Here is a 26,485-nt window from a genome sequence, read left to right as displayed (position 1 = left end):
AAAAATTAACGGACGACGGATGCTATGTTTTGAGAAAATCTCACTCGGACATTCAGGCCAGGTGATCTAAAAAGGAGCTTACTATGTCAAACAACGGAGAGGAAGTGAAGCTCTTGCAGAACACAAATATATCGTAATACAAAGTTTCACTTCCTAATTGGTCAATTTTGTTATGGCTTATACTTATTTATGTTAAACGTTATTTCGACAATACGATTTTGCCCTGGTAAATTTATGGTTGACGAAAGAAAGACCATATGCGAATATTCATATGATCCACGCGTATGGTCGAATCATATGAGTATTATACTAGTTATATAATAGTATTTAATATAACAAGCTTGTAAGTAATACTCAAATTATTCGAGTCAAATAACCATGGAACAACGACTACTTTCTACCATATAATTGAACAAGTCAAAAGTTCTTTTTAAAAGAAACTCTTAGTTAATGTTATAAACGTCTACGTCTTATAAATTATCCGAAACAATAAGGGTCCAACTATATGAGTTTATATGCAAATGGTCACGTCCATACGCGTATGGTTTCCGTTCTCGTATGGTCCGGAAAACATACACAAAAAGTTAAGATCAAGTCATTGGTATTTCCTACAATAATATTTGTGTTCCCACCCAATAATCTTCTGCAGCAACATTGAGAAACATTTTGTTTCTAATTATTATTAATTTACATTAGATCCCCATGATGAAAAAAATTACGAATTTTTTATTGGAATCTTATTTAAGGGACCCGTTCCGAGGATAAACTTATATTTACATAATTGTAGTATTAATTATACAGCAATTTCAAAGATATCCTACATTAAAACTACATGATTACATAACTATACTCAATACCAGATGGAGTTTGAAAATGTATAACATAGAATATTAACCCTTTGTATAATCGTATATAGTAGTGTTTAGGAAATATTATACAAGTATTTACTCATCAAAACGAATTTAACATTTGCAATGTCAAAACTTTTCTTATCAACATATCAATACATCTTAAAGTATATATATATATTATATAAGAATAGCAAAATGAAGTATTACTTTTGCAAATGTCCATACTTTTAATCAGGGCTTGTTTTATAAATGATCCTCGTCTAAACTTTTTGGAACTTATGGATTAAAGCTCTTCAACTTTTATATAAGCTTTGGATTTCAACTATTTTGGCCACGAGCATCACTGAAGAGACATGTATTGTCGAAATGCGCATCTGGTGCAAGAAAATTGGTACCGTGAATTTTATTACTAAACCATTATTTTTTTGGTAAAAATTTCGGAATAGAGCAAACAAAGTCATGGAGTACGACATAGCTCTCCCATAACAGCTAAATTATTTACCCCGATAATATATTTGTAGAACTTCGTTCTTCAGTTCGCGTTACCAAACATACAACATTGTTTTTCAATTTAAAATACAAGTAGGTCGTTTGTTCATATTGCAGTGATGATCAAATAATTTTAAAATAGTTTTTAAACAGCCTGGAAGAAAATGATGATTATTGAACACTTTGAAATGTGAAATTGGTTAGGCTTTAGAATTGATGACACTATTTTGAATAAATAACAATATTTTTAAACACTTAGTAAAAGTAGTTTTTATTTTTTTTTGTCTGGTCTTGAATTATAATTATACTACATTCCAACTTCATTGTTACCTTTCGATAAATAGCAAATATTATTATTCTTTTAGCACATCCATTAAAATTCAAATATGCATACTTGCCGTGAAGTGGGTGTGATGATAATTCTAGAAAATTAGTTTGTTTTATTTTCCGTAATCTCTTAATTTTCTTAACATTGCCAATGGTAGATAAACAAATACAAAGTGAACTAAAATGATTAAAAACAAGATGCCGTACTTTAAAACCAAGTACGAAACATCTACGAACATCCAGGACAAAAAGATAACAGTATAAAGGGGACAAATCACGAAAATCAATAAATGGGAAACAATAAAAAGCAACGCCAGAAATATAGTTGCAAACATAAGAACGAATACCTCAGACCAGTCAACTTTGTGTCTCAGTGCAATATTGATCATTCTTGCAACAACTCCACGATCGTTATCTTTCAACATTCTTACAATTTCATAATGTCGGTTTTGTTTCGCTAATGACATTGCAGTCTCTTCTGTATTATCATTTTTGATTTTGAAATCAACACGTGCATTCATATACAGTAAACCCTCAACAATATCTTTGTGCCCCATCACAGACGAAACAATGATGGGTGATGAACCAGTCCTGGTACGTCTATCGACGTCGGCCCTTGACTGTAATAAAAGCTTTACTATTGGCAAGTGACCATTTTGACATGCTATAAATAAAGGGGTTGCACCATCTGAAAGTTGTTGGTTGACGACTGCATGTCTTTCTAGCAGTTTTGTAGCAATTTCCAAGTTCCCTTCTTGACAAGCAACAAACAGTGCTGACGCACCATCTTTTCGGCATTTATTTACATCCACATTAAGATAAAACAGCCTGTCTAGTAGGTCTATGTCACCAATGAAACAACATTGTATTAGAGGACTGTTTCCATGTTCGGAATGTGTACTCGCAAGAACTTTTTGTACTTCCAAGTCAAGTGAATTCAAACAAACGATAAACATTGCTCGAAAAAAAGGAACGTCAAAATTTGTATTCAAAAATACATCTTCTATTCTGCCCTTGCACCAGTCATCGAATATTCTCCTTATCAACTTTAATTTGAAACCCATTGGTACTACACTGCAAAGTGTATCTGTGCTGTCGATGGGTTTATGCAACAAAAGTCTCTCACTAATAAATGAGCTTGACGCGTTTTGAAGTAAACATTCAACCATTGCATTTAAAAAATAATTAGAAATAAAATCAAATAATTTATCATGAATAGTAGAGTAGACTCCATTTTCTTTTTTCAAAAAAGAACCTTTTAAAGTCTCCATCTCGTCCCGTAACGTGTACTGCGATATTCCACTCGATAATCTGCATGCGTTACAAACATTATCAATTACTTTGCGAAATTGTGGATTTAACTCGGTGGTCAAGTCATGTTCTACGACATAGTTGTTGAAGACGACGCAAAGGGCTAAAGCACAATACTTCTCCTTTCCACCTTCAACAAGCATATTATCAAGTTCAGCCTTATAAGCTTGAAACGGGTTGTGAAAATAGTTATCCAATTGTGCTACAGACGGGTTTGTCGAATACAATTTACAAAGAAGTGGAAAGAAATCGTATGCACCAGAATATTTAAAAACCGCTCCCGCAATTTCCCCAGTGTATTCCTTAGCTATTGCATATTTTTCAGGATCTGTTAAGCGTAATTCATTTGATGAAAAATCGCAAACACACAGGTTGAATAAGTCTACTGTTTTGAATATTTCATCCCTGTATATTTGCGATCTTGATGTGACAATTATTTTCGTATTTGCGGCATTTAAGATGAGATTTAGCTTTCCAATTCTATCTTTCCATTGCTGGAAACGGTTTTGATTTAAGCTGCATGTTCCACAAAAGTCATCACACATAAATACAGTTGGTCGATTTGGATAACTATTATTATACCGGATTATGTCTTTACATGTCGTAACTGGAATAACTTCATATCCTTCATCTTTAAGGACAAGACCCACATGTTGTAAAGTAGCCGTTTTGCCAACTCCAGAATTTCCAACAATTGTTAAAAAGTTAAACTCTTTACACTTTTCTATGATATAGTTGGCTGCATCTGTTTCTACAAAGTTTTCGTCATTACACTTCCATGATACCAATTCCTTTTTTATCAAATCTACGAGTAAAAATTTAAAATAAGAGGCAATTGAAACAGTTTTAATTTTTTCAACAGTACAATCATTATGAACAAATTAAGTTGATAAAGAGTTCAAGTCTTTACAATAACAGTTATCAAAGGTACCATAATCATAATTTAAGTAAATGATGGTGTGACTACTTATTTCAAATGATTAAACTAGTTATTACTGAAATCAACCAAACACTTTAGGTCAAACAAGCAAAAATAAAATTAAGAAAAGAGTTATAATAAACAACGTGTTGCACATATCTTATCTAACCAAGAAACAAGGACAATCGCTTAACAACAAAGAGAAATGATTCAAGGAACCAGATCAAATGCAATTTAATGTCTGTTATAATCTATCTTTCCACGGGGCATAGTTCTTTTAAAAATAATTGATCAGAACTTATCTTCAAACTTGTCAAAGACAATGATGATACATGTATAAACCTATAATATACATTTCTTAAAATTCTGACAAGCCTTGTGTAAATTAGAGTGCTCATAAGGCCGATTAATAATACTTCAAAGGGACAAAACTCTTTATCGGCATTAATTTCCGTATATGTGCTTGCTAATATAAACCTTTGACATAAGTTTTGGAAAATTCTGGCGAAAAATTTACACATGAGAACGCTAACAATGAAATTTGCTATATGACTGATGTTACAAACAGTCTTAACTATTTCTAAAATAATTGACTGTCACTGATTTCGAACTCGTCTAAGATATTGCTGATATGAACCTTACGATTCGACAAAAATAAGGGAAATATTGAAAACATTAATGCGCTTACGATGCAATTTTCCTTATAATTCATGATTCCAAGGGGTAAAACTCATCAAAAAATGATTTATCGGGACTGACTTTCGTTTTTGTCCGAACCATTGCTAATACATGTATAAACTTTTATATACATAACTATAGGTTTAGTTGAGGGTTAATGTTTTGGGACAATTTAAACGTTTAAACCAGCAGCATTTTTTTTTACACCTGTCTTAAGTCAGGAATGTGATGTTTAGTAGTTGTCGTTTGTTGAGGCGGTTCACAAGTGTTTCTCGAATCTCATTTTTTATAAAGATTAGGCCGTTGGTCTTCTCGTATGAATGGTTTAACACTTGTAATTGTTGAAGCCTTTAATAGATAGATTTTCGATGTGAGCCAAGGCTTCGTGGATGCCACTAGAAACTGATAACTATTATAATTGACTTTTCAGTTATTTGTTTGTTGTAAATTAGGCCGTCAGTTTTCTCATTTGAATTGTTTCACATTTTCTATGGCCGGTATGGTGTTTCTTATTGTTTAAGGACCCATCATTATGTATATCCTCTTATTTGAACTCTGGTGGAAGTCTCATGGGCAGTCATATCATATATCCTTATATATTTATAAAACATCCAGGTTTTCTGTACTAGTGCTCATTTTATAAATATAACTTGGTTAAAAAATGTTAAATTACTTCTTCATAAATGTAGTGTGTCATTAGTGTTGGAGACAAAACATATTTTGGAAGTGATACATACTGTATTTTATGATAGTCGTAAACAGTTATTCAAAACGTAATGAAAGTACTTAAATACGGTAAAAATCGTGAAATCAAAACAGCATTTAAATAAGAACAACTAAATAACACAATATGTCAAGCACTCCAGTAGAACTGATTGAATCAAAACGAAACAATATTGTCAAAAATATAGGATGGCAAACAAACCTACCAAGTTCTGAAAAACAGTATCAGAGGAGGTATCATTGTGCTAACATAGGATAGTGTACAGAAATGATAATCCCAGTAAAGTATATTGATTTAAAACATCGGTATAGTATGGTCAAGATAATACGATAAAACAAATGTATACCAAGAGTCTTAGCTTTCTGTCGAACAGCTTATTTGCTTACCTCTGTTGTACCCTTGTAACGGTTTCACCCTGAACATTTTACATTCTCTTTTCAAGTTTCTGCCCCCAAGTCGTCCTACTGCCTGTTTGGTAAATACACAAAAATGATATAATTGGGGAATGTGTCAGTTGAACGCAGATGAGACCTCGCTTGGATAAAAATTATAAAGGGACATAACTCAAGAAGAGTAAACATGACATTACCAAAATTGGTATTAGATCTGAGTTTTATGGTACGTACGGATGGAAGTTCAGACGGACAAGGTTAAACTTAACCCCCCCCCCCTCTGCTATGGCGGGGGCAGACAAATATTTTATCATTTGCTGTTTTCATGGACTAAACAATTATAAAAAAAAACTATATTCAAAATATTATAACAAATTGTAACATAAGAACGAAATAGTTGTTTTATAATAAAAAGACAACATAATACATCTGGAAATGAATACAGAACTTATCAATTATTCAAACAGAACTCGATTTTGAGTCATACTTATTGAAGTTACCATACATTCAAGGATTTGTTTTATCAAGTTTTTGAATTGGGGCTCACAAAATTTCATTACAGAGATTGCGTATTCTTTTTTCTGTTGTTTAATTGTTTAAATGTAATCTTTAAGCAAATTTATTGAAAAAGTATTCTGTTACATAAATATGGGCCGCATTTGTGTTCATTTTCAATATTTGAATGCAAGTTGTATTCGATAATAATGCATAAAATATATAAAGGTTGAGACTAAACACGGATGCAGCATCTTTAATTTTTAACAAAAAACATCTGAAAAGTGACATTTTATGGCATACTTTTCATATTGAAGCTTGAGTTTGAGCATCATTGTAAAAAGTCAAATACAAAAATACTGAACTCCGAGGGAAATTCAAAACGGAAAGTTCCTTATGCATTGGCTAAATCAAATGATAAAAAACATCAAACGAATGGACAACAACTTTCATATTCCTGACTTGCTACAATTTTAAAATGCAGAAAATGGTGGATTGAACCTTGTTTTAAAGCGCTGAACCTCTCACTTGTACGACAGTCGCATCAATTTCCAATATATTTAAATGATGCGTGAACAAAATGTCACAAATAGGTTTAAATCTTTCACAATAACTTATTGATTCGACTGAAGTAGACACTTTTAAAGTGTTTTACAAGTGTTTAACATCTTTCATCAGATGACCTTGAAGTTTAAGGCCGAATTCGGCCCTTACCGGACCTACTCCTTTACAAGATGCAAACATTAGTTGCTGCTATTTAACCAAAGAACGATTTTTCGTACAAACATTGAAATATATTATATAAGTTGATTGTTTTACTTTTTGGTTCACAAAGTCAGAGATAATTTAAAATATATCTGATTTTGTGCCAGTTTGACCCTGAAATCGTTCGTCTTTATTTTAATGTATACAAAACAGTGACTTACGCCTGATATTTCTTTCCATGCATCTTTGAAATACGTATCATTGACTGCGCCACAATCTAAGTGAGCTAAATCATTTCTATATATTTTGATTCTCATTAAGTCAGCACCAACTCCTATGTCTTTTGGTGGTGGTAGATCATTCCATCCTATTATTGGTTCAGCAATACCCATGATATTTCGTAGCAAACATACCATCAAAGAAATGTCGAACAACTCTGATGTTGACTCACCTATAAAGAACTCAAATTAGATTAAAAATCAAATGTTCAGAGAACAAATGAAGGTCTTTCCTTATCATTTGTATAAATTATTGAAGAAAAGCTATTTTCAGTTTACTCAAAGTTACTTTTGGCATCCATGCATATTTTCGTCATACCGATTCAATAGATAAATGTTTCTTTATATCTTTGCCTGAAATAAGGGAAATAACTGTCAATTTCCGGCTTAAAAATGACACTTCCAGTCTAACCTGATAGCTTTATCTACACTGATTCCAAAATAAATGGTTTCTATATATTTTTGCCTGTAATAAAGGAGATATTTTGTACTTCCGGTTTAGAGAAATTAACTCCCGGTTTCAAATAAAAGGTACATGTTAACTCATATAATTCTGCTCCCTCTAGCGGCATGTTGCCTTTCGAGTGCTTGTAGGCAAACAGTGCAAATATCTCATCAGTCGTTCCCTGTAAGAGGGAACCAATCAATGAAGTCGACCTTAATGTAGCACTTGGAGTTTAGACATAGATCGGCGGAATATAACGACTAACATTTTTTGGGTTAGGTATATGTATGCTAATAAAAAAAATATACAGTTTCTAGGTACTTTTCCATAAATAAAGTGCATAAATAACTACTTTTTGTTTGCTCAAGGTCACTTCTGGTTGATATTTTTTTAAGGACAACAGTTTGCAAAAGACCCTGTGGCTTTATCATGTATTAAGTTGGAGTAATAATCAATTAACCTAAAATTTAATCATTTCAGGTTCAATTTCTCTTATAAGATGTCATTGGATTGTTTAAAACCAAACGATCATATCTCAATAAGTATTAGGCAGATATTTTGCACTAGTTCTTTTATATATATATCTTTAAAAGTGACAGTGAGATCGAGGAACAAGGAAAAGTCAAAATCAAGAATTTGACCTTGATCTTTGACCTTGAACTAGTTTTCTATTCGTTGGACCAACGACCTCAAATCAACAGACCGTGGGTCTTTATCATTTATGGTTGACCTGTTACAAATGCATATCACTTATTTCAAATGCAGTAGGGGGAAAAACTAGCATATGGAGTCAAAATTGAACAAAAAATTGTGAGAATAAAGCGAGCAATTTCTTGTAAAAATTTGTTGCTTTCTTTTACGGTTACGGAGGAGATCACACCTGAAAGAAAACAGTTGAGGTAATCTTACAATATAAAGTATTCGACTAAACAGGGTGAGTCTCAAAAGCACAATAACTGTTCAATATCATATGCAAAATATCTAAGCCACATCTTGCGAAACCACAAAACAGGGCACGAAACAAATTTGAGGAAGAAGAAAAAAATCATCAAATACAATAGGTCTTTTCACAGAAAAGTGGAAAAACATAATTAGACCTCAGAATGTGAAATGATGATTACAAACTTGATGAAAAGACCTCACTACTGCAAGCAAAATCAAATATGACGTTACGCCTACTTTAAAGAAAAATTGGGACCAAATGGAAGCAGACACGAGAAACTTAATATCAGACATCGTAGAGCACTTTGACGACAAGATATTAGAAACTCATGGATTTATTAGAAATAAAAGGGAAATCAAGCTACTATCGACCTTAATGTGCAATGGATTAATAAAAAGTAAAATCACAAAAATACTGAACGCAAAGGAAAATCTAATCGGAAAGTCCATAATCACATGGCAAAATCAAATGACAAAACACATCAAAAACGAATGGACAAGAACTGCCATATTCCTGACTTGCTACAGGCATTTTCAAATGTAGAAAAAGGGTGGACTAAACCTGGTGTTATAGCGCTAAACCTCTACCTTTGATAAAAGTCGTATCAAATTCAGTTATATTTACAATGATGCGTAAACTTAACAGTTGTACATCACTATAACATAAATTTGAAATACAGAATTTGTAAAACATTCCAAGCGTACTTGAATTACAAAGAATACAGGTACTGTTAAAAAGAAAGTTAAAGAGAAATAAAAGATATCAAAGAACTTTCAAACTTGAAAAAGATAATAAACTGACATTACCTGGTAAAAAAGACCAAACTATGGTGGCCGTTTAAAGTCATTTCGGTTTTTCGCATTTTCGCCCTTCATATTATATAGGGCGAAAACTAGAAAACTACTTCGCGTGTTCGCGTTTTCGACTTTGCGATTTCGCGTTTTCGCCCTATAGAATATAAGGGCAATAACGCGAAGACGCGAAATGGCTTCAACTGGCCACAATACTAAAGACAATCAGCCAGCCGAATGGTGCTACAAAGGAATGTAGGTTCACAGATGGGAAACTGAAATGGGCTCTTTCGTCGTAAAGTTTTGTTCTCAACCGACCCTCATTTCCGATTTTTAGATGTAAGAGAAGATAAAAGACAGAATTCAATTTAACCTATCTGTTGTATCCGATATTTCAACATCGTTCGGAAAAATGCGTTGAATATAGTCATCTCATTTGAATAATTAAGTGAGAGGACAGCATCTTTCTCGCGGAACGTGTAGTTAACGTACAATGCTAGCCTCATTTAATCCTTCTTAAGCTAACCTCATATTGAAAAGTAACAAGTAGATAAGAAGAGGAAAAGTCTTAGTTCCACTGGAATTGCCGATTGTTGAAAACAAGTATTCAAAACGGCACAAATATATTGTTCACCAAGTAATCAGGCATTTTGATAATTTACTTTTCTCACCTCTAAATGACAAGATATGTTGGAAGTTTATAAAAAAAAAAACAGGTCCTACTTATTCATTTTTTTTTAGAACGTGGAATATTTCAAGTTGTAGAAAAGTAAAATATTTCAAAATTATTGCCAGACGTAATAGTCTTAAATAGATTGTATGTACTCTCTCTGATCTTATGATTTTTTAATATTCACATCTGAAGCTCGTTGTTTCTATTTTATGTAGTTTCACAATAAGTTTGGAGCGCGGCTTTGAATGCTGATACAATTGATGTTGATAATATAGAAAGGGGTTTTGAGGAGCACTCGGAAGATCTAAAGATAAAGTTATTTGATCGGACTCTTAAGTAATTTAGTTTCAAATACAGTGCATGAAAGTTCAGTTTAGAAACATGAGATCTAAAAACCTTAACAACGACTACAAATCTTATATTGAAGTTTTTCTTCTTTTTCCAAACAAACTCTAATTGAATAAAGGTTAAGTAATCGATGCTTTTTTGTTAAATGGGAAAAAAATGTTTAAAAAAACATGAAATATTGCGATGTTACTTGGTGCAAGTTAATCGTATCGGGTATTGTTATACAAGAGTTGACATTTTAAGTTAAGATATAGTTTTATTAACCATATAAATGATTTTCTAAATAATGTAAAAAATACACAAAAAAAGGTATTAAAAAAAGAAAATAAATTATACCTCACATATACAAATATGTGTGTTGTTCACCTAGTTTTATATCATATTACCACCCTTCTATAACAGATTTGTATATGAAGGAAACGTGTGATGGGTAAGTTTATACACAATAATCTTTGTGTAATATTTATATCTATATCTTATTATATCTTATATCCATATGACTTAATTGATTTATCAAGTATTACTTTTTTTTTTAAATGCGTATCGAATACTGTAGTATGTAATTTCACATGTTTCATCATCAAAAATAAAATAATTACAAAAAAAATATATAGATACATGAACGTAATCCGGAATCTTGGGTTTCAAACAAATTAAATGAGTATATATGTATGAATTAAACACCTTTTATTTATATATAGATATAATAGAGAATCATGCGGGCTAGCTATGAGGTGTAATAAAGATGAATTAAAAAAAAAAAAAAAAAAAAAAAAAACTCACCACTTTTAGGGAAAAGTAAGTTCCATTGGGACTGATTCAATATTCGTTTCTTCCATAAATCATGAAGTGTGTAATAGTTGTTATGCAGAATATTTTTTAATGCAGTTGGTTCAAAGAGCTGATCAAAATATTTCCGTACAGCTTTTGGTGCTACAACCTTTGCCAGCAGGAATATTCTAACTAAATTTTCTTCTTCTTTCGTGATTGCAAACACTTCATCACCAGTAAATGCGTATTCTTCTGCTTCTTCGTCTTCATCCATTGTACTAATGTGTTACAGATGCTAAATCGTCAGCCAATAAATACCTTTAAATATAGTTGGTAAAATGAGGTGAACAATTCACGTAGTCTCTAGACATTGAAAAATAACTACATGAAGTTTAAAAGTTATTTAAAATGACACAAAATTAGAAAGAGTTTTCTATGTTTTATTATGAGCTGTACTTCTGTGTAATGTAGACCAATGCATAATAAATATCACAAAAAAATTGTTGTACATACAAGAATAAAAAAGTCATGTTTTGTTTGCTAATTCAACATATGAAACATATAGAAACAATGTATATATATTTCTAGAAACAACTGACAGACGTTCAAGTAATCAAGTGTTTGTGTTAATACCAGAAGAACCCCTCAGACGGCTGGTAAGATCGTGTTTTCCTCGAGGTAGGAAGTTTGTGAAATAGATCTTCAAACGAGTAAAACCAAAGACTCTTAAATTGTTATTTGATGCTCATCCGCTAAGCACATGACATTAAGGAGTAAGACAAAATACCGACCTGCTAGGAGTTACTATTTCGGTAGAATGACGAGTATTCCTGCGACCTGCTACCAAACAAAAATACCAATGTTGGTTAAAACTACACTGTCATGAATTTTAACGACTTTTAATCGTCACTACGTATAATCACGGGCACCATCCCGACTTTAATAGTAAGTCATGTCTGTGTTTTTACTAACATGTTTTCGCAGTCTTAAATCTTTACGATATCAGAATACTCTTTACTTTTAACGATTGGATTGTAAAGCGAATGGAAAAAGGGAATGTGTATCCCGTCAACACATCCCTCTCGATCATTTTGGTTTTCATGCTATTCGCTCTGTTTAGCTTTTTGTTTATTTGCCTTTTTTTCTTGATCGAATTATTGTTATGATTTTGCACATCGGTAAACTTCTGATGCCTTGGTCTATTCCACTTTGTTTCTCATCTTACTTATCTTTGTTAGTCCATTTCATTAATATTTCAATGATATCTTAGCTGTTTATACTAAATACTTGTTTCTGGTTATTAACGGCGAGTACTTACGAATGCGACGACGATAAGCACTAAAAGTTTCTCTTATACTTCAATTGTTTAGATAAATGATTAAGTTTGAATTTTTTGCCTCGTCGTAGAATCGAAAATTGGTACATTTTTGTTTTTTAATTTGGGTCGTTGGTAGAGTTTTTTTTTTTAATTAGTTATGATTAAAGAAAATGCACAGGGGTAAAGATAAAAAAAAAATCTAAAAATTATAGGTTAGACACTACTAGGTGAACGAATGATTGAACAAAAGCAATTCATGTTTGAGTAAAATTAAAAACATTGGAATTAATTAATGTCCATCTTTAAGTAAATTCAGATCGGAAACAAGACGATGGTAGAGACGAATCAGGGAATAGCTTTGGATTGATATTATTTACTAGTATATAACGTGTAAATTTAAAGAAATATTTCAGACTCTTAAGCGGTTTAAAAAAAAAAGAAAACATCGAACTTTATTTTGTTTCTGTTTCTATTTAACAATATTTCTTTTGCCAGCGGCAATTATTGCACTAGGTAACTATAACAATGGTTTAAATGATGTACTGACAGATAAGGGTATATATTTTTATGACTATTGAGATTGTAGGGTAAGGAATTTTCACAATAACAGCCCACTATATATGCACCCATCAGAGAGAGTTCCTGCAAGGGTCCCTTAACAATCAAAGTGACATGATTCCTACATCCCTCACAATCAGATACAAAGTACGATCCAAATGCTGTGTCTAGCATACCTAACTTTTATTTGAAAATAATGAGTCGTGGTATGATTGTCTAGACAACTATCCATCAAAATTAAAACAAAGGTGATGTAAGCTTGCAAACAGACGTAGGGTCTTAAAAGTAGTATATAATTCTTTAATGCCAAAAGTGTTTTTAGGTTGCACAAAAAAATAACTCTTATAGTTAAAGAACGACTTCGATACATTTCGTACAATAACTTTTTTACAGTTTATGTCTCTGAATCAATTAGAAATCCTTTGAAAAGGGAGAAACGAGAGCCTTATAGGGAATTAATTCTAGAACACTACTAGTATAATTAAACTTACTAGCAAAAAAAAACCCAAAAACTTAAGAATTAATATGTGTGTTATATAGCCCATCTGAAGTTAATAACTTATGCTACATGTATATTAAAGATAAAAGCAAATCAAGTCATTAAATTGCTATAATATAAGAGTATAAACGTCTGTCATAAACCATATTTATTTTGACCAGCAGCGTACAATTGGTCAAAAGTTTGCTCTGCATTTTGCTAAACGTATATTACCATTGTTTCCTAGTGATATGTACAATAAACTGAAGCATTTTTGCTGAGGTTTGATGTATATATGACAAAGGAATAGCCAAGAAACGTATACTAGTATTCAAATTTGAATTCTAATTAAATTTTAAAACGTCGGTCAGAATTAGGACGTTTTGCTTGTAGAAATGGCCTTTGATATTATTTTTGTTTTGAAAAAAGTAAAAGAAATATCCAAGACATTGCAGGTGTTTCTAGATTTTCCCTTAAAGGAAACCTGAATCTTTTCGTTAGCAAAGGAAACAGGTACACGATTTGTAAGCATGTCATAAGATAGTATTCGAATCATCAAACGTCAAAGACCTTCCTAGTTCAACCTTAAAGGAACACCTGATAGCATTGAGTTTGTTATTTCTAATACTGAAAGACAGTCACAGGTAATGAGTAAATGTGTTTTACCAACAATTGCCTCAGCAATGATATACCTGTTTTGATTATCGTATATCTCCTCTCATATTTGATGTGTTTCCCTCAATTTGATTTTGTAACCCGTATTTATTTTTTATTTTCAATCGATTTATGAATTATTTTTTTTATTTCGAACAGCGATATACTACTGTTGCCTTTATTTGATTCTGCCTTCTTCCAAATTGGCCTTGTTATAGATTCTAGATCAACTGTATTATCCCTCGACTCTACGAGTCACGGGTTCAATACAGCTAACCTTGAATCTATAACAGGACTTATACAGAAACAACCACTATAATATTTGTCCATACAAGATTTTTGATTAACAATAATAAAGGCAACAACAGTCATAAATGTATTAAGCGAGCACAAATCCAAGTTCTAAACTAAAACCGAGTGAAACACATCAACCTTGGAAAACAAAGGTGTTTTTTTTTTAAACCGAGTACAACGACCACGGAAAACATTAATATTAATATGGGTGTTGGCTGTGCAGAAAAAATTAGCCTGTAGACATGCCGGTCTATTGCATTAATAAAATAAGCACCTTTACTTGATTTTTCATTCCTATAATTTGATAAGTAAAAGAATTGCATCTTCGATGTTAACGAATTTAGCAGTGATCACATGAAATAAATCATTTATGTTAAATATTTTTCACTTGTTTTACATGAAGTAAAAAAATGAAAATGTAAATATTAAAGAGTATATAAATTATATATATATATTCGTTACTCGCTGATGTCCGAAAGGTATTACCAAAGCATGCTACATGACAATTCTATGTTGAAAAAAGTCTATGTTAGAGATATCTTTTTAAATTGAAATTTGTGCATTGATCATTATTTTCTGGTGACTGACATATTTGTAATATTGAACTGGAGATATATTTTTAATCTATTTAAATAAATATTTGGTAATCAGTGTACAGGTACGTCTCATTTAGATATGTAAAAAGGTAACGAATCAAACAACACAAATCAGACATATAAATAATCGAAAACCAACCGAACTATTAAGAAGCATGTTTGATCATTTGTTAATTTGTTAATTAAGTGGATCCTAAGTGTTTCTTTTTCTCGTTTCATATAGATTAAAAGAGAGCCGAACGGATATATTTTTTTATTTCAATCCGTTCATGTTCGTTTAAAGTCAGTTCTTATTCGTAAGACGTACGTCCATGTCCGTTTCATGTCCGTTCAGCGTCCGTTTTAACCGCCAACGTCCATTCTGTTCGATTGAAAGTTTTGAGCATCTTCAAAACTTTGAACGGACGTTCAACGGGTGGCGTATATATTTAAGTCCGATAGGCATCCGTTTTTATCGGTACTCATCCGTTTGGTTTCCGTTACTCGACGTTATACATCAGTTTGCTGTCCTTTTTTCAACTATGAAACTTTAATTCAGTTATATCATCAATAGGGTGAGATTTAGAAAGAAGTAGGTCCGGTAAGGACCGATTTTGGCCTCAAATTTCATGTGAAAGATTTTAACTGATTTACTCATTAAAAACGCTCCGATTAAAGCTTAAATATGAAATATCTATCAAATATGCCAGAACATGTCACTTTTCATATGGTTTTTGTCAAAAATGAAAGTGGCCGCATCCGCGTTCATCCTCAACCTTTATATATGTTATGTATCATCATCAAATATAATTTGCATTTCAATATTAAGAATGAACGGAAACCGTCTAAAATTAAACAAAAATGCAAAAATTGTGAGAATTTCAGTAATTTAGCATGACTTAATGATAATAGTACCCGATAAATGTGCATTGTATAGTCAAAAACAGCCCATATTTATGTAGCGGAACATTCTACTTTCCAATGAAAAACTAAAAGTTAACATTTTAACAATTTTGTAAAACTGCTATATTTTGGGGCCAAAAATGGGGTCTTACTAAACCTACTACTTTGCTGTTGATATATTTCACTAATTAAGTTTTATTCACCATTATTATTGTTTCATTATTATGGCCACTGGCTTTTGTTTAAGACTATGTGGACCTTCAACTTTTCTTTTATGTTATTTTGGTCGCTATATATGATTGACTTATTTTACATGTTACCCTTTATCATTTATGTTTCGATTGTTTTTTTCGTGTCTGTTAATGATTGACTGATGTTACCTGAAAATGTCCTATCCACCATTAGGAGCTTTTACATGAGGTATCCGAACGGTTTTCTGGTTATTTTTTAGCACAGCTACATCATAGTGGAAGAATACTTATGTTGAATTGATCGCCTTGTATTTAAGAAAATGGCAAGCTAAGAAACTGACCCAATAAGAAGTTTAGATGTAACTTTTTGCGATGAAAAGTGTCTGCTCTTTCCATACAACATTTTTTTCAGTATCAGTCCAAATTATCGACCTTCTCTCGGGTCTATGCAGCATCTACAGGATATAGTATAATATTAATAACAAGTTGCTTTCTTTAAAAAAAAGAAATGCAATCGTAAACCCAAATGCTTGATTGGCCTTATATATAGTAGATAATTGTTTAATAAAGATGTATTGTCTTATATTACTTTTGTTGTGCATAAGAATTAGAAACTGACATTGCCTGTTTACTTAATGTAATACCGGCTTCACACATCAACGTATAGATTCGACGTACGTCGGCCGTGGTAAAAAAATTCATGCACGTTACCAATACGCTAGTAATTTTGATGCATTCAACCTGTCAATCATATCTGTATCGTGTGCATAACGAGCTTAAAGCGTGTATTGGGTGTGCGTAAAGCGTACCTACGCGTTTCTCCTAGTCTTTCGACATTCCCAACTGCAGGTCTGTCTATATGTGAATGTTTGTCAATAAGTCTGTCTTATTCGCCCGTCTGTTTACATGTTTACCAGTCCGTCTATGTCCACTGGTTCGTCTACATGTTCACTATGTTGAAATAGCTTTCGGTAGTGCGACTATTTCAGTGATTTAATTGTGTCTATTGTTTTTATGTAAGTGATTATTGTGCACCGTACCCATATTTTTAGGGACACGAATTGCAACTGATATTTTACAGTTTTTTCTTGCGATGTGTTGTCCTTAATGTTTGGTTCATTCGGAGGGTTGGGTTTATGGCCACCACATTGTTAATGTGCCAATGTCCATTCTAAAGCCAGGAACATGTAGTACAGTGGTTGTTGTTCATAATTCATGTCGGTCAAGTTTTTTTCGTAAATCATTTTGTTAATCAATAAGGCTGTTTAGTTTTGTTTGATTTTTGTTTTTAAATCTTAATGGTCGAGGCATTCAATAGCCGACTAAATAGTGGTTTTTTTTTCATTTTTGGAGGCCGCTCGGTGGCCTTTAAAGACTTACTACCACGTCATTGTAACTCTGTCTCAAACTTATCTGTAGCGTTTTCAACGCTCGTGTAGCGTGAATATTATGTGCGTGCAGTTTACAGGTATACGCTTGACAAACGCTTGAGCTGAATGAAATTTTTTATGTTCCATTAAAATTTTCCTGAAGTAAAAGCGTTCACCAAGCGTATACCTGTGCATTTCGACGTACTTCAAACTTATGGAACGCGGGTTTCAACGATTGCGTAGCGTTCCTCTGGTGAGCAACTAAGTTACGCATACGATGATACGGACTTTGTTAATTTTCTTTTTTGACTGATTGTTTTAATTTGTCATTTCGGGGTCTTTTATAGCCGACTATGCGGTACGTGCTTTGCCTGATGTTGAAGGCCGTACGGTGACCTATAGTTTGTATTTCTGTGTTATTTTGGTTTCTTGTAGATAGTTGTCTCATTGACACCAAACCATATCTTCTTTTTTATATTCGATATCTTATCGCCGACCTGGTTAAATCTGCTAAAAATGCATGCATGATTCATTTTTAGGTTATCAGTCGTAATTTAAGTGGCACATTTAATTCGTTGTTTCATTGCTTGAAGTATCATTTCTTACATCTGCATGGCCCAGTCAAATGTGTATTTTTTTTAAATAAATTTTAGATTTAGATTTCAGTCACGGTTATTTTTCCCCCTTCATATTGAATATCTTTACTTATCAGTCGCATTTTAATGACGAAAAGGATTCAGAGGTTATTATGTGACCTCCTTGTTTTAAAAAAAGTAAATAAAGTTGCAATATTTAAACAAAGAAAATAACTTTAAATTTGCAATATTAATGTTTTCCCTTCATATTGAATATCTATACTTATCAGTCGCATTTTAATGACGAAAAGGATTCAGAGGTTATTATGTGACCTCCTTGTTTTAAAAAAAAGTAAATAATGTTGCAATATTTAAACAAAGAAAATAACTGTAAATTTGCAATATTAATGAAAATAAATACGGACATAACGTTCATAATTAATTTTAACGTTATTTTCAATAAACGATTTTGTTTTTGAAAAATCCTCATTTTTACACCTATTTAAGGATGTCTGCTGGTCATGTTTTTGAATTCTTGTCATATTTTCGATTTTCTCAGGTTTTATCCATCCAAATGTATTAAATTTTTTTACACGACACCCCACTTTTGTCTTCATAAATCTGTTCAATAGATGATTTAAGATTTAGTGATCCGGCGGCATGAAATCCTTGTTATTTTTTCTTGGTTTAAAGGGTAAAAAACAATTCCAATGTTAACAAATAGTAAAGTCTGAAGAAAACCCTTTTCCCGCCATTTTCTAAATGTCTCGTATTTTGAAAACTACACACGAGACTAATGATTTTATTACTTTATTTTGTTTAAATATCAAAGTTGTTTTCATTTTAAGCAACCACATGAAATCCTTGTTTTTTTAAGTTAGAGCAGCAGACATCCTTAATAAACATTTTTTTTTTATTAAAGTTGCAATATTTAACACAAAAAAAAAAACTGTATTTTAATAATATGCAAGAAAGACTTCCCTTTAATATCAGTATAAAAATAATAAATAGCTTGCTTTTTACAACATGTACATCTTCACTAAACGTAAAATCTAAAATAAAATGCTACTAAAACTCTTTCTAAAGATTTTATTTTTAATTATTCTCGTTCAGAATATAAAGCGCATTGTTTACATGAAATCTTATCTCATATCTTAACACAGCTGGTTACATCGTTTGACTAATTAAAATACTACGCATGTAGGTTAATATTAGCAGCTTGTAATCGTGTGCAAGAAAATATTATATCATAATAAATTTCAGACCATACGTAAAATATCTCTATAGCAACTTTAGATGCTAATGCATATTCAACAGATTAGTAAGCTATTGCGCATGCATTTGAAAGGTGGTCATAGCTATTGCGCATGTATTTGAAAGGTGGTCATAGAAGGAACAGAAGTGTTCCGAATAACATCCGGTGTTCCGAAAGACTACATCACTCGTCCAATATATACTGCGTAAACCCTCAGGGGTTTACGCAATAAATTATTTTATTAAAGTGTCACGTATCAATAATTTGATTAACAGCTGAACAATACACAGTAAAACATATAAAATATTTAAAATAATCAACACCCAGCCAAACAAATTGACTTATGAGACACTGTAAAAATATATTACAAAGTTTTAAACATGTATACTAATAACCATTTGAAAATTGCATTGAACTGTTTCGTCAATATTCTTTTTAAAATACTGACTAAAAAAAACAAATTTGCAGGTTTAAAATAAAATTTAAAAAAAAAAGGAAATATTAAAAATCATGTGATTGACACAGCATTTCCATAATTAAATTTATAGACTTGTCAATTAAAATACTAAACAAGATAAAATATGCTGTTTACTTTTAAATATTAATTCTCTGATAAAAGGTTGTTAACAAAAGTTTTAGATCAGATATCTAGATACAGTTTCCTTCGAGTGAAAAATCTATGCAGTTGTTTACATAATAAATGTTGGATCGTATCACAATTCATAATTTCAATAAATTTTTCGTCAGTACTAATATTTTGAAAGTAAGCAATATGTTTTGAAGCTTCATAAAAAAAATTCAAACCTTAAATCACTGTACAAGTCACATGTCATTATAAAATGTTTTTCGGTTTCAACTTCGCTTAAATTACAGAATTGACAAAGTCTGTTTTGAACCGGTACTGGCGGCCTGGAGTAACGTCCTGTTTTAAGCGCTAACGGTAACGAACCCACGCGGAACATAGCCACAAGTCTTCTTTGCGAACTTGTTAAATTTTGGCCGAACATATGGTTCCACAGATACATTGTTTTTGTAAAGTCTGTATGTGCGCAGTTTATTGCCGTTTATCTCTTTGACTTTGTTATTGAATATATCTTTTTGACACTCTCGATTGTCCAATTCTGAGAGTTTTTCATATGCAATTTTCATCACTAATTCCGTAGATAGCGTAGTGTCTTGTACAAATAATTCATTATCAATCTTCTCTATCAGTTTGTTTACCATGAACTTCCATCCTTTGCGTCGACGGGCCGAATATTTCCAAATTTTGCTCAACATTCTTGTATCATCAAGTTTATATAACTTGCACAAAAGACTTGTGCAGGACTTCCTCTGTTTGGTTTCACAAGATAGTTATTGTTCCAACTATACATGAAATATTTGCCGCTAAACGTTGAATAAACACGATTAATAAAGCGTTTATTTTTAATTAAGAAAAAACGCAAAATGTTCATTCTGTTTTCCTTTCGTTCATCAATTAAAAATCTTAAAAAACCGAACTAATGTCATTATTGATGTACCATGCATTAATATCTTTTTTAATTTAAGGGGACACTCACTACTGTACTATAAGTAATGTCTTTTTAAATTTAACATTAATCATTAAACTAAAGCATTTGATTATTTACCGCACGATTTTACTTACATTTGAAGAATACTGTGTGTCTAAAAATTCTCTAAAATTATTAAAATGTTATTTAGAAAACAGAAAACAACGCCTTAAAGTTGGAAGTTCTTACAGTGAATGGAATCGTATGTTTAAAGGCGTACCACAAGAGTGAATTCTTGGTCCAGTTTTTTCAATGTCTCCATAAATGACATATTTCATTTTGTACAAAAAAGCACCATTTATAATTATGCTGATGACAACACTGTATCATACAGTGATCATAATTTAGATAAAGTTGTTGAAAGTTTAGAAACTGATAGTTTAAATCTAATAAACTGGTTTTTTATAAATTTAACGAAGGCTAATCATTACAAATTCCAGGCTATAGCCATTGGAAAAAAGACAAATAAACATAATTTGATATTAAATTAAATGGAAACCAAATTTCTTGTGACGAAAACGTTAAACGTCTTGGAATAACTATAGATTCGGACTTAATTTTAACAATCATATATCTGAAATATGTAAAAACGAATCAAGACAATTAAACATTCTAAAACGTATGGGTTAATATTTAAACAGGCTAGGTATGTTAACAGCATACTACTCATTCATTCTTTCGAATTTTAACTATTGTCCAGTAATTTGGTACTACTGTAGTGAAAACATTTCTTTTAAAATGGAAAATATTCAAAAAAGAGCTCTAAGATTCATTTATAAACATTATGATAGTCCTTACGAAAAACTGCTAGAAAAAAAAATAATTCACAAAAAACATCCGAGCTACCTTCATGATTTGATTGATATGAAAATTAACAAGTATGATTTAAGATCACAGGAAACAGCAGTACTCCCAAAAGTTAGAACTATTAAGTATGGCTTAAGATCGTTTCACTATAATGCTGCACAAATCTGGAATGAGCTACCGAACCATTGTCGAATGGAAACATCTTTTGAACAATTCAAAAAATTGGTACAACCATTACAAACATGGGATCCAAGTAACAGCTCATGCCAGTGCAGTACATGCATATAGTGTTTATGCCTGTTTTATTTTACTTTTATTTTTTGTGTGACTATATGATTTGTGCAATCCTATTAATGTGTGCTATGTTTTAAGTGTACTATATACTTTTAACTTATATATGTCATTTATGGTATCTTACTATGCATTATATGTTTAAAATTGTGTTGTTTTCATGACTTTTGTATGTGTGTATTGTATTGTGTATGTGTAATGTATTTTGTTCGATTTGAAAAGCTCACTAGAGCTTGTGTTTATGTAGTTTATTGAATATCGACTCTAAATAAAACTTGAATCTTGAAAACAGTATCTTCCTTGCAGTATATTTCTAGTTGAAGGATTGAAATTGATATATGTACATGATACTACGAGCAAATCTAAAAGGAAGATGGTAAAGTTGTCATTTGCAATAAATCTCTAAAGCTGAATATAATAGTATCTCTAGCACTAAATATTTGGTATTCATTAAAAAAAAGTAGCAAATTGAAAGATATGAGTATAATCGCCTCAACAAGTATACTAATACTACTGCTTACCCTACATCTCACATACGGCAATCATTGTATGGTCTCGTTATTTCCCAAATACTGATAACCTGAATATTTTTATTGATATGATATGATAATATTTTGCCTTGAGAACTGTGTGCACTGTTTGATTTTCCTATATGAAAAATTTGAATGCACATACAGGGTATCGTAATTCAAGTACGTGCAAACATCGTTATCGTATAAGCCAGGTACTATCTATAATACTAAAATTACGAGGTCCAATTTGTCAGCCGTCATCACGTAAAAACGACGAATCACAGAATTCAACTTTGTATATAACTAATATAGTACAAAGGTGTAGATTAAAAATTACACCACTCCAGGCCCTTTTGTTTTCCACGTAATTAATATTGCCAATAATTAAGAAGTTCCGGGTCGAGTCCGCTACCGATACCAATAGTATATTCACCTGTTACCTATGACCTTATCTGTACGTTCCGTATCTGACAGGCGCACCACCAAACGTTGTATTCAGGATTAATATGCTATATACACGGGTCATAACCACAGGGTTGACACTACTAAATTGTCAAATTATTACCGATGGTAGTATTTTAATCAGTAAGACTTTCTAAGATAACAATACGAATACTAAAAATCTGGACTAAAAATAAGGCGTATAGGTACAGTTTTCAATTTGTTAGTGGGCATGACGTAAAACAGCGAAGCAAAGAATTCAACGTTATTTATAACTTATATAGGACAATGCTGTTGATTAAAAAATACTCCATTCCAGGACCTTTTATTTTCCAAATTATTAATATTATTGTTTCAGTTCGACGGGTTCAAACAGAAAGACTTGAAAGCAGAGAAATACTGTGTATCTTATAATCGGCATGACTTTATCAGATGACAATACTAATACTAAAAGACGACTTGCGCATAGTTATATACTTTAATTCAGTCACGAACCCGTGATATCACGGGTTTGTTCTAGTAAAATATAAATAAATATTGTTGTTGTTTTTGTTTTTTTTTTAAGTTTTCACTATTGTTCATTGGAACGTTAAAACAAAACTTCTTTACTTACATTGAAGACTTTATAATCACAGTTACGTGATGTACAAAAGAAGTATTTTTCTATTTATTTCTAAATGTTTGTTTGATTTTTATAATTGCAACTAAGAACCCATTGCACAAAGCAAACAACTCCATATGGATCATCTATATAAATTGTTCATATTGGAACTTGACACATATACCAAAGAATTTATTGGACGATATCAACATTTTAATTCTTGACCATAACAAAATACGGAAGATTGAAAATTATGCTTTCAGTAATTTGAAAGTATTAATTGAACTGACAATTAACAACAATACATTAGAAAGCTTGGAAACTAAAGCTGTTATAGGATTAACACCATTAAAGACACTTAAGATGTCTTGTAACAATCTGACCTTAACATCATATACACCGATCTTATTTAGCTTTATAACTAATATATCATTACTTGATATCAGTAGGAACATGAACTTTTCAAATAATGCAAACTGCCGACTAATTATCCAGACAAAGCACTTGGAGTGCTTGTAAACTTAGAAAGTCTTGCTATTGATCTTGGACCAAAACCTGTATTTGGAGAAGGGTTCAAGAAGATGGGTAAACTTAAGGTATGGGAATTCGATTATTGTAAAGCAGAGGTTTTGAATTATTCAACATTCATAAATTTTACTCTATTGAATATTTGCATATGAATAGATGTCAACAGTTTGTTAAAGTAGAGGAGGACACCCTTAAACATTTCCCATATCTTAAAGTGTTAGATTTGTCGGATACTTATGTGCATCCAATCCAAGCCGTCCAGCTTCTCAAACCTCTTTTACATCGAACAATGGAAATGATAAACTTTCATCACGTGGATGATGAATCGATTACAAACAACAGTGCATACAGCTTTGAAGTAAATATTACAAAGGAAATGGTGAAATATATACAAACAATTTGTGTAGAATTTCTTGATATCTCTAAAAACAACATAGTAGATTTTGAAAAATGGTTCACTTCTTACATTCAATCAGCCTGAATGTCTTCTGAATAATTCACTATCTGAAAATCGATTTTCATTTTTTCATGCACAATGGCTTGTAATTTCAAACAGTTTTTCAATAAAGCTCAAAACCTTACGAAATTCGAGTACTCGTATATAGTATACCTTTGCGTTTTATCAATTATCCACCTATTACAGTGACAAATCTGACTAATATCACCGTAGAACGAGTAATAACATTACCATCTTCAATAAAAGTAGTGCATAGGAGCCATGTTTTACACAGTGGGCAACCAGTCATATGGAGAATACCAACGAATGCGAGTATAGATCGGTTTGATGTGTCTTTCTGTGTAACTGTTGATCAGGCAACCATATCAAACGGTTCTGTAATAGAGTATCTTGATGTAACGGGAGTCGATTCAAGAGTAGTATTCGATAAAATACAACTGTATCCTTTATTTAAACTTAAAATACTTGTAATGAGGAGCACACGTTTGTATATTACAATAAAAAAACAGAAAAACATCTTTACGTTTGTATCAGGAACTGAAAAATTAGATATTTCAGATAACTTTATGTGGAAATTGCCTTCTGATATATTTGAAAATATGACTGGACTGACCTACTTGAATTTGTCAAACAACCTTTTCAGGGCAGTTCCGCTTGCTATAACAAGGATACCAAATCTCAAAGAACTCGATTTGAGTAAAAACCTTCTTACCAATATCAATAGTACATTTCAAGAATTATTCGATGTTTTGTATCAAAAACATGGAGTTTTTAAGCTTCATTTGGACTACAACGCATTTGTTTGCGATTGTACAAACTACGACTTCATCCGATGGCTTCATAAAATGAATAGAACCAATTTCACATTCGATCGTAATGGTTACAACTGCCTTTTACACAATTCAACAGTAACTAACACAAGAATTGCTGCTTCGCATTTTAATGAACTTTTTGCTGGTTGTAACAACGGTGTGTGGCTTAAAGCAGGGATAGGTCTTATTGTAACATTTATTGCTATTTTCTTTCCTTTTACACTTATATACAGTTTTAGATGGCGAATTTCATTTTATTTTTACAAACGTTTTAGACACACTCTAGAAAAGGGTATCGATGTAAAATTCAAGTATGATGTTTTCGTGTATTATCCTGAAAGTGATCTGTCATGGATAAAGTATATACTGATGCCTAAGTTAGAAAGAAAATGGGGTTTGAAAATGTGCATAGAACATAGAGATTTTCCAGTAGGGAGGCCTATAGCCGACACCTTTGCTGACTGCATTGAACAAAGCAGACATGTGATATTTCTTGTGACGTCTTCCTTTAAGAATGATATATGGGGACAATATGCAGTCGAGCGGGCAAAATATCACCACTTCTCACAGAATTTACAAAAGATTATTATCATTACCAAAGGAATAAATATGGAGGATATTCCCCACGAATTAGCTGTTTTATGGAAGGACCTTGCCCTTATTGCATGGCCGAATGACAACGAGAAAGAACTTGAGAACGTTTGGAACAAGCTAAGATTGTGGTTATTCCTTAATCATTCGAATTAACCGCGTGGAATAAATACTTAACTACATTGCAATTTAAGAAAACACCACAATTGTTATCTTATAAAACGTCGATTTTGCCACTCGTTTAAAATCCTGTACCTAAATAAAATGTTGTAATTTTTTTGTAAATATTTTGCGTACATCACTTTGATAAAACCTTACATTTGTTATTTAATAACAAGGGTGTTTGTGTCTTATTTTCTTTTACTTTTTTATTATGCGGGTTTGTTTTACAAAATGTTGCCACAGCAGGTATTAATGAAGGTTGTTAAAGTTTGGGGGCTGAGAAGATTTCATGGATACGTTTAGCGAAAATCATATAGCCAGGGTCAAACAACCATCTTTTCGTAAGATGTCCTGTACCAATAGTTATCAAAGGTACCAGGATTATAATTTAATACGCCAGACGCGCGTTTCGTCTACATAAG

The 26,485-nt window shown here is 31.9% G+C and overlaps 1 protein-coding gene and 1 pseudogene across 1 annotated transcript; one reads left to right on the top strand and one right to left on the bottom strand.

Moving 5' to 3' along the window:
- Positions 1-1,485: 1,485 nt before the first annotated feature.
- Positions 1,486-11,414, bottom strand: LOC139524978 (uncharacterized). Its single transcript, XM_071320151.1, has 5 exons — positions 11,153-11,414; positions 7,113-7,342; positions 5,686-5,767; positions 2,015-3,783; positions 1,486-1,494 (listed from the first exon to the last, which is right to left on the bottom strand). Exons 1-5 carry the CDS (start codon positions 11,412-11,414, stop codon positions 1,486-1,488), a joined length of 2,352 nt encoding a protein of 783 aa, XP_071176252.1.
- Positions 11,415-23,554: 12,140 nt separating this feature from the next.
- Positions 23,555-26,143, top strand: LOC139523157 (toll-like receptor 4; annotated as a pseudogene).
- Positions 26,144-26,485: the final 342 nt, after the last annotated feature.

The sequence above is a fragment of the Mytilus edulis genome, chromosome 5 (assembly GCF_963676685.1).
Source record: "Mytilus edulis chromosome 5, xbMytEdul2.2, whole genome shotgun sequence".
NCBI lineage: Eukaryota > Metazoa > Mollusca > Bivalvia > Mytilida > Mytilidae > Mytilus > Mytilus edulis.
This window is presented reverse-complemented; position numbering and strand designations above follow the sequence as displayed.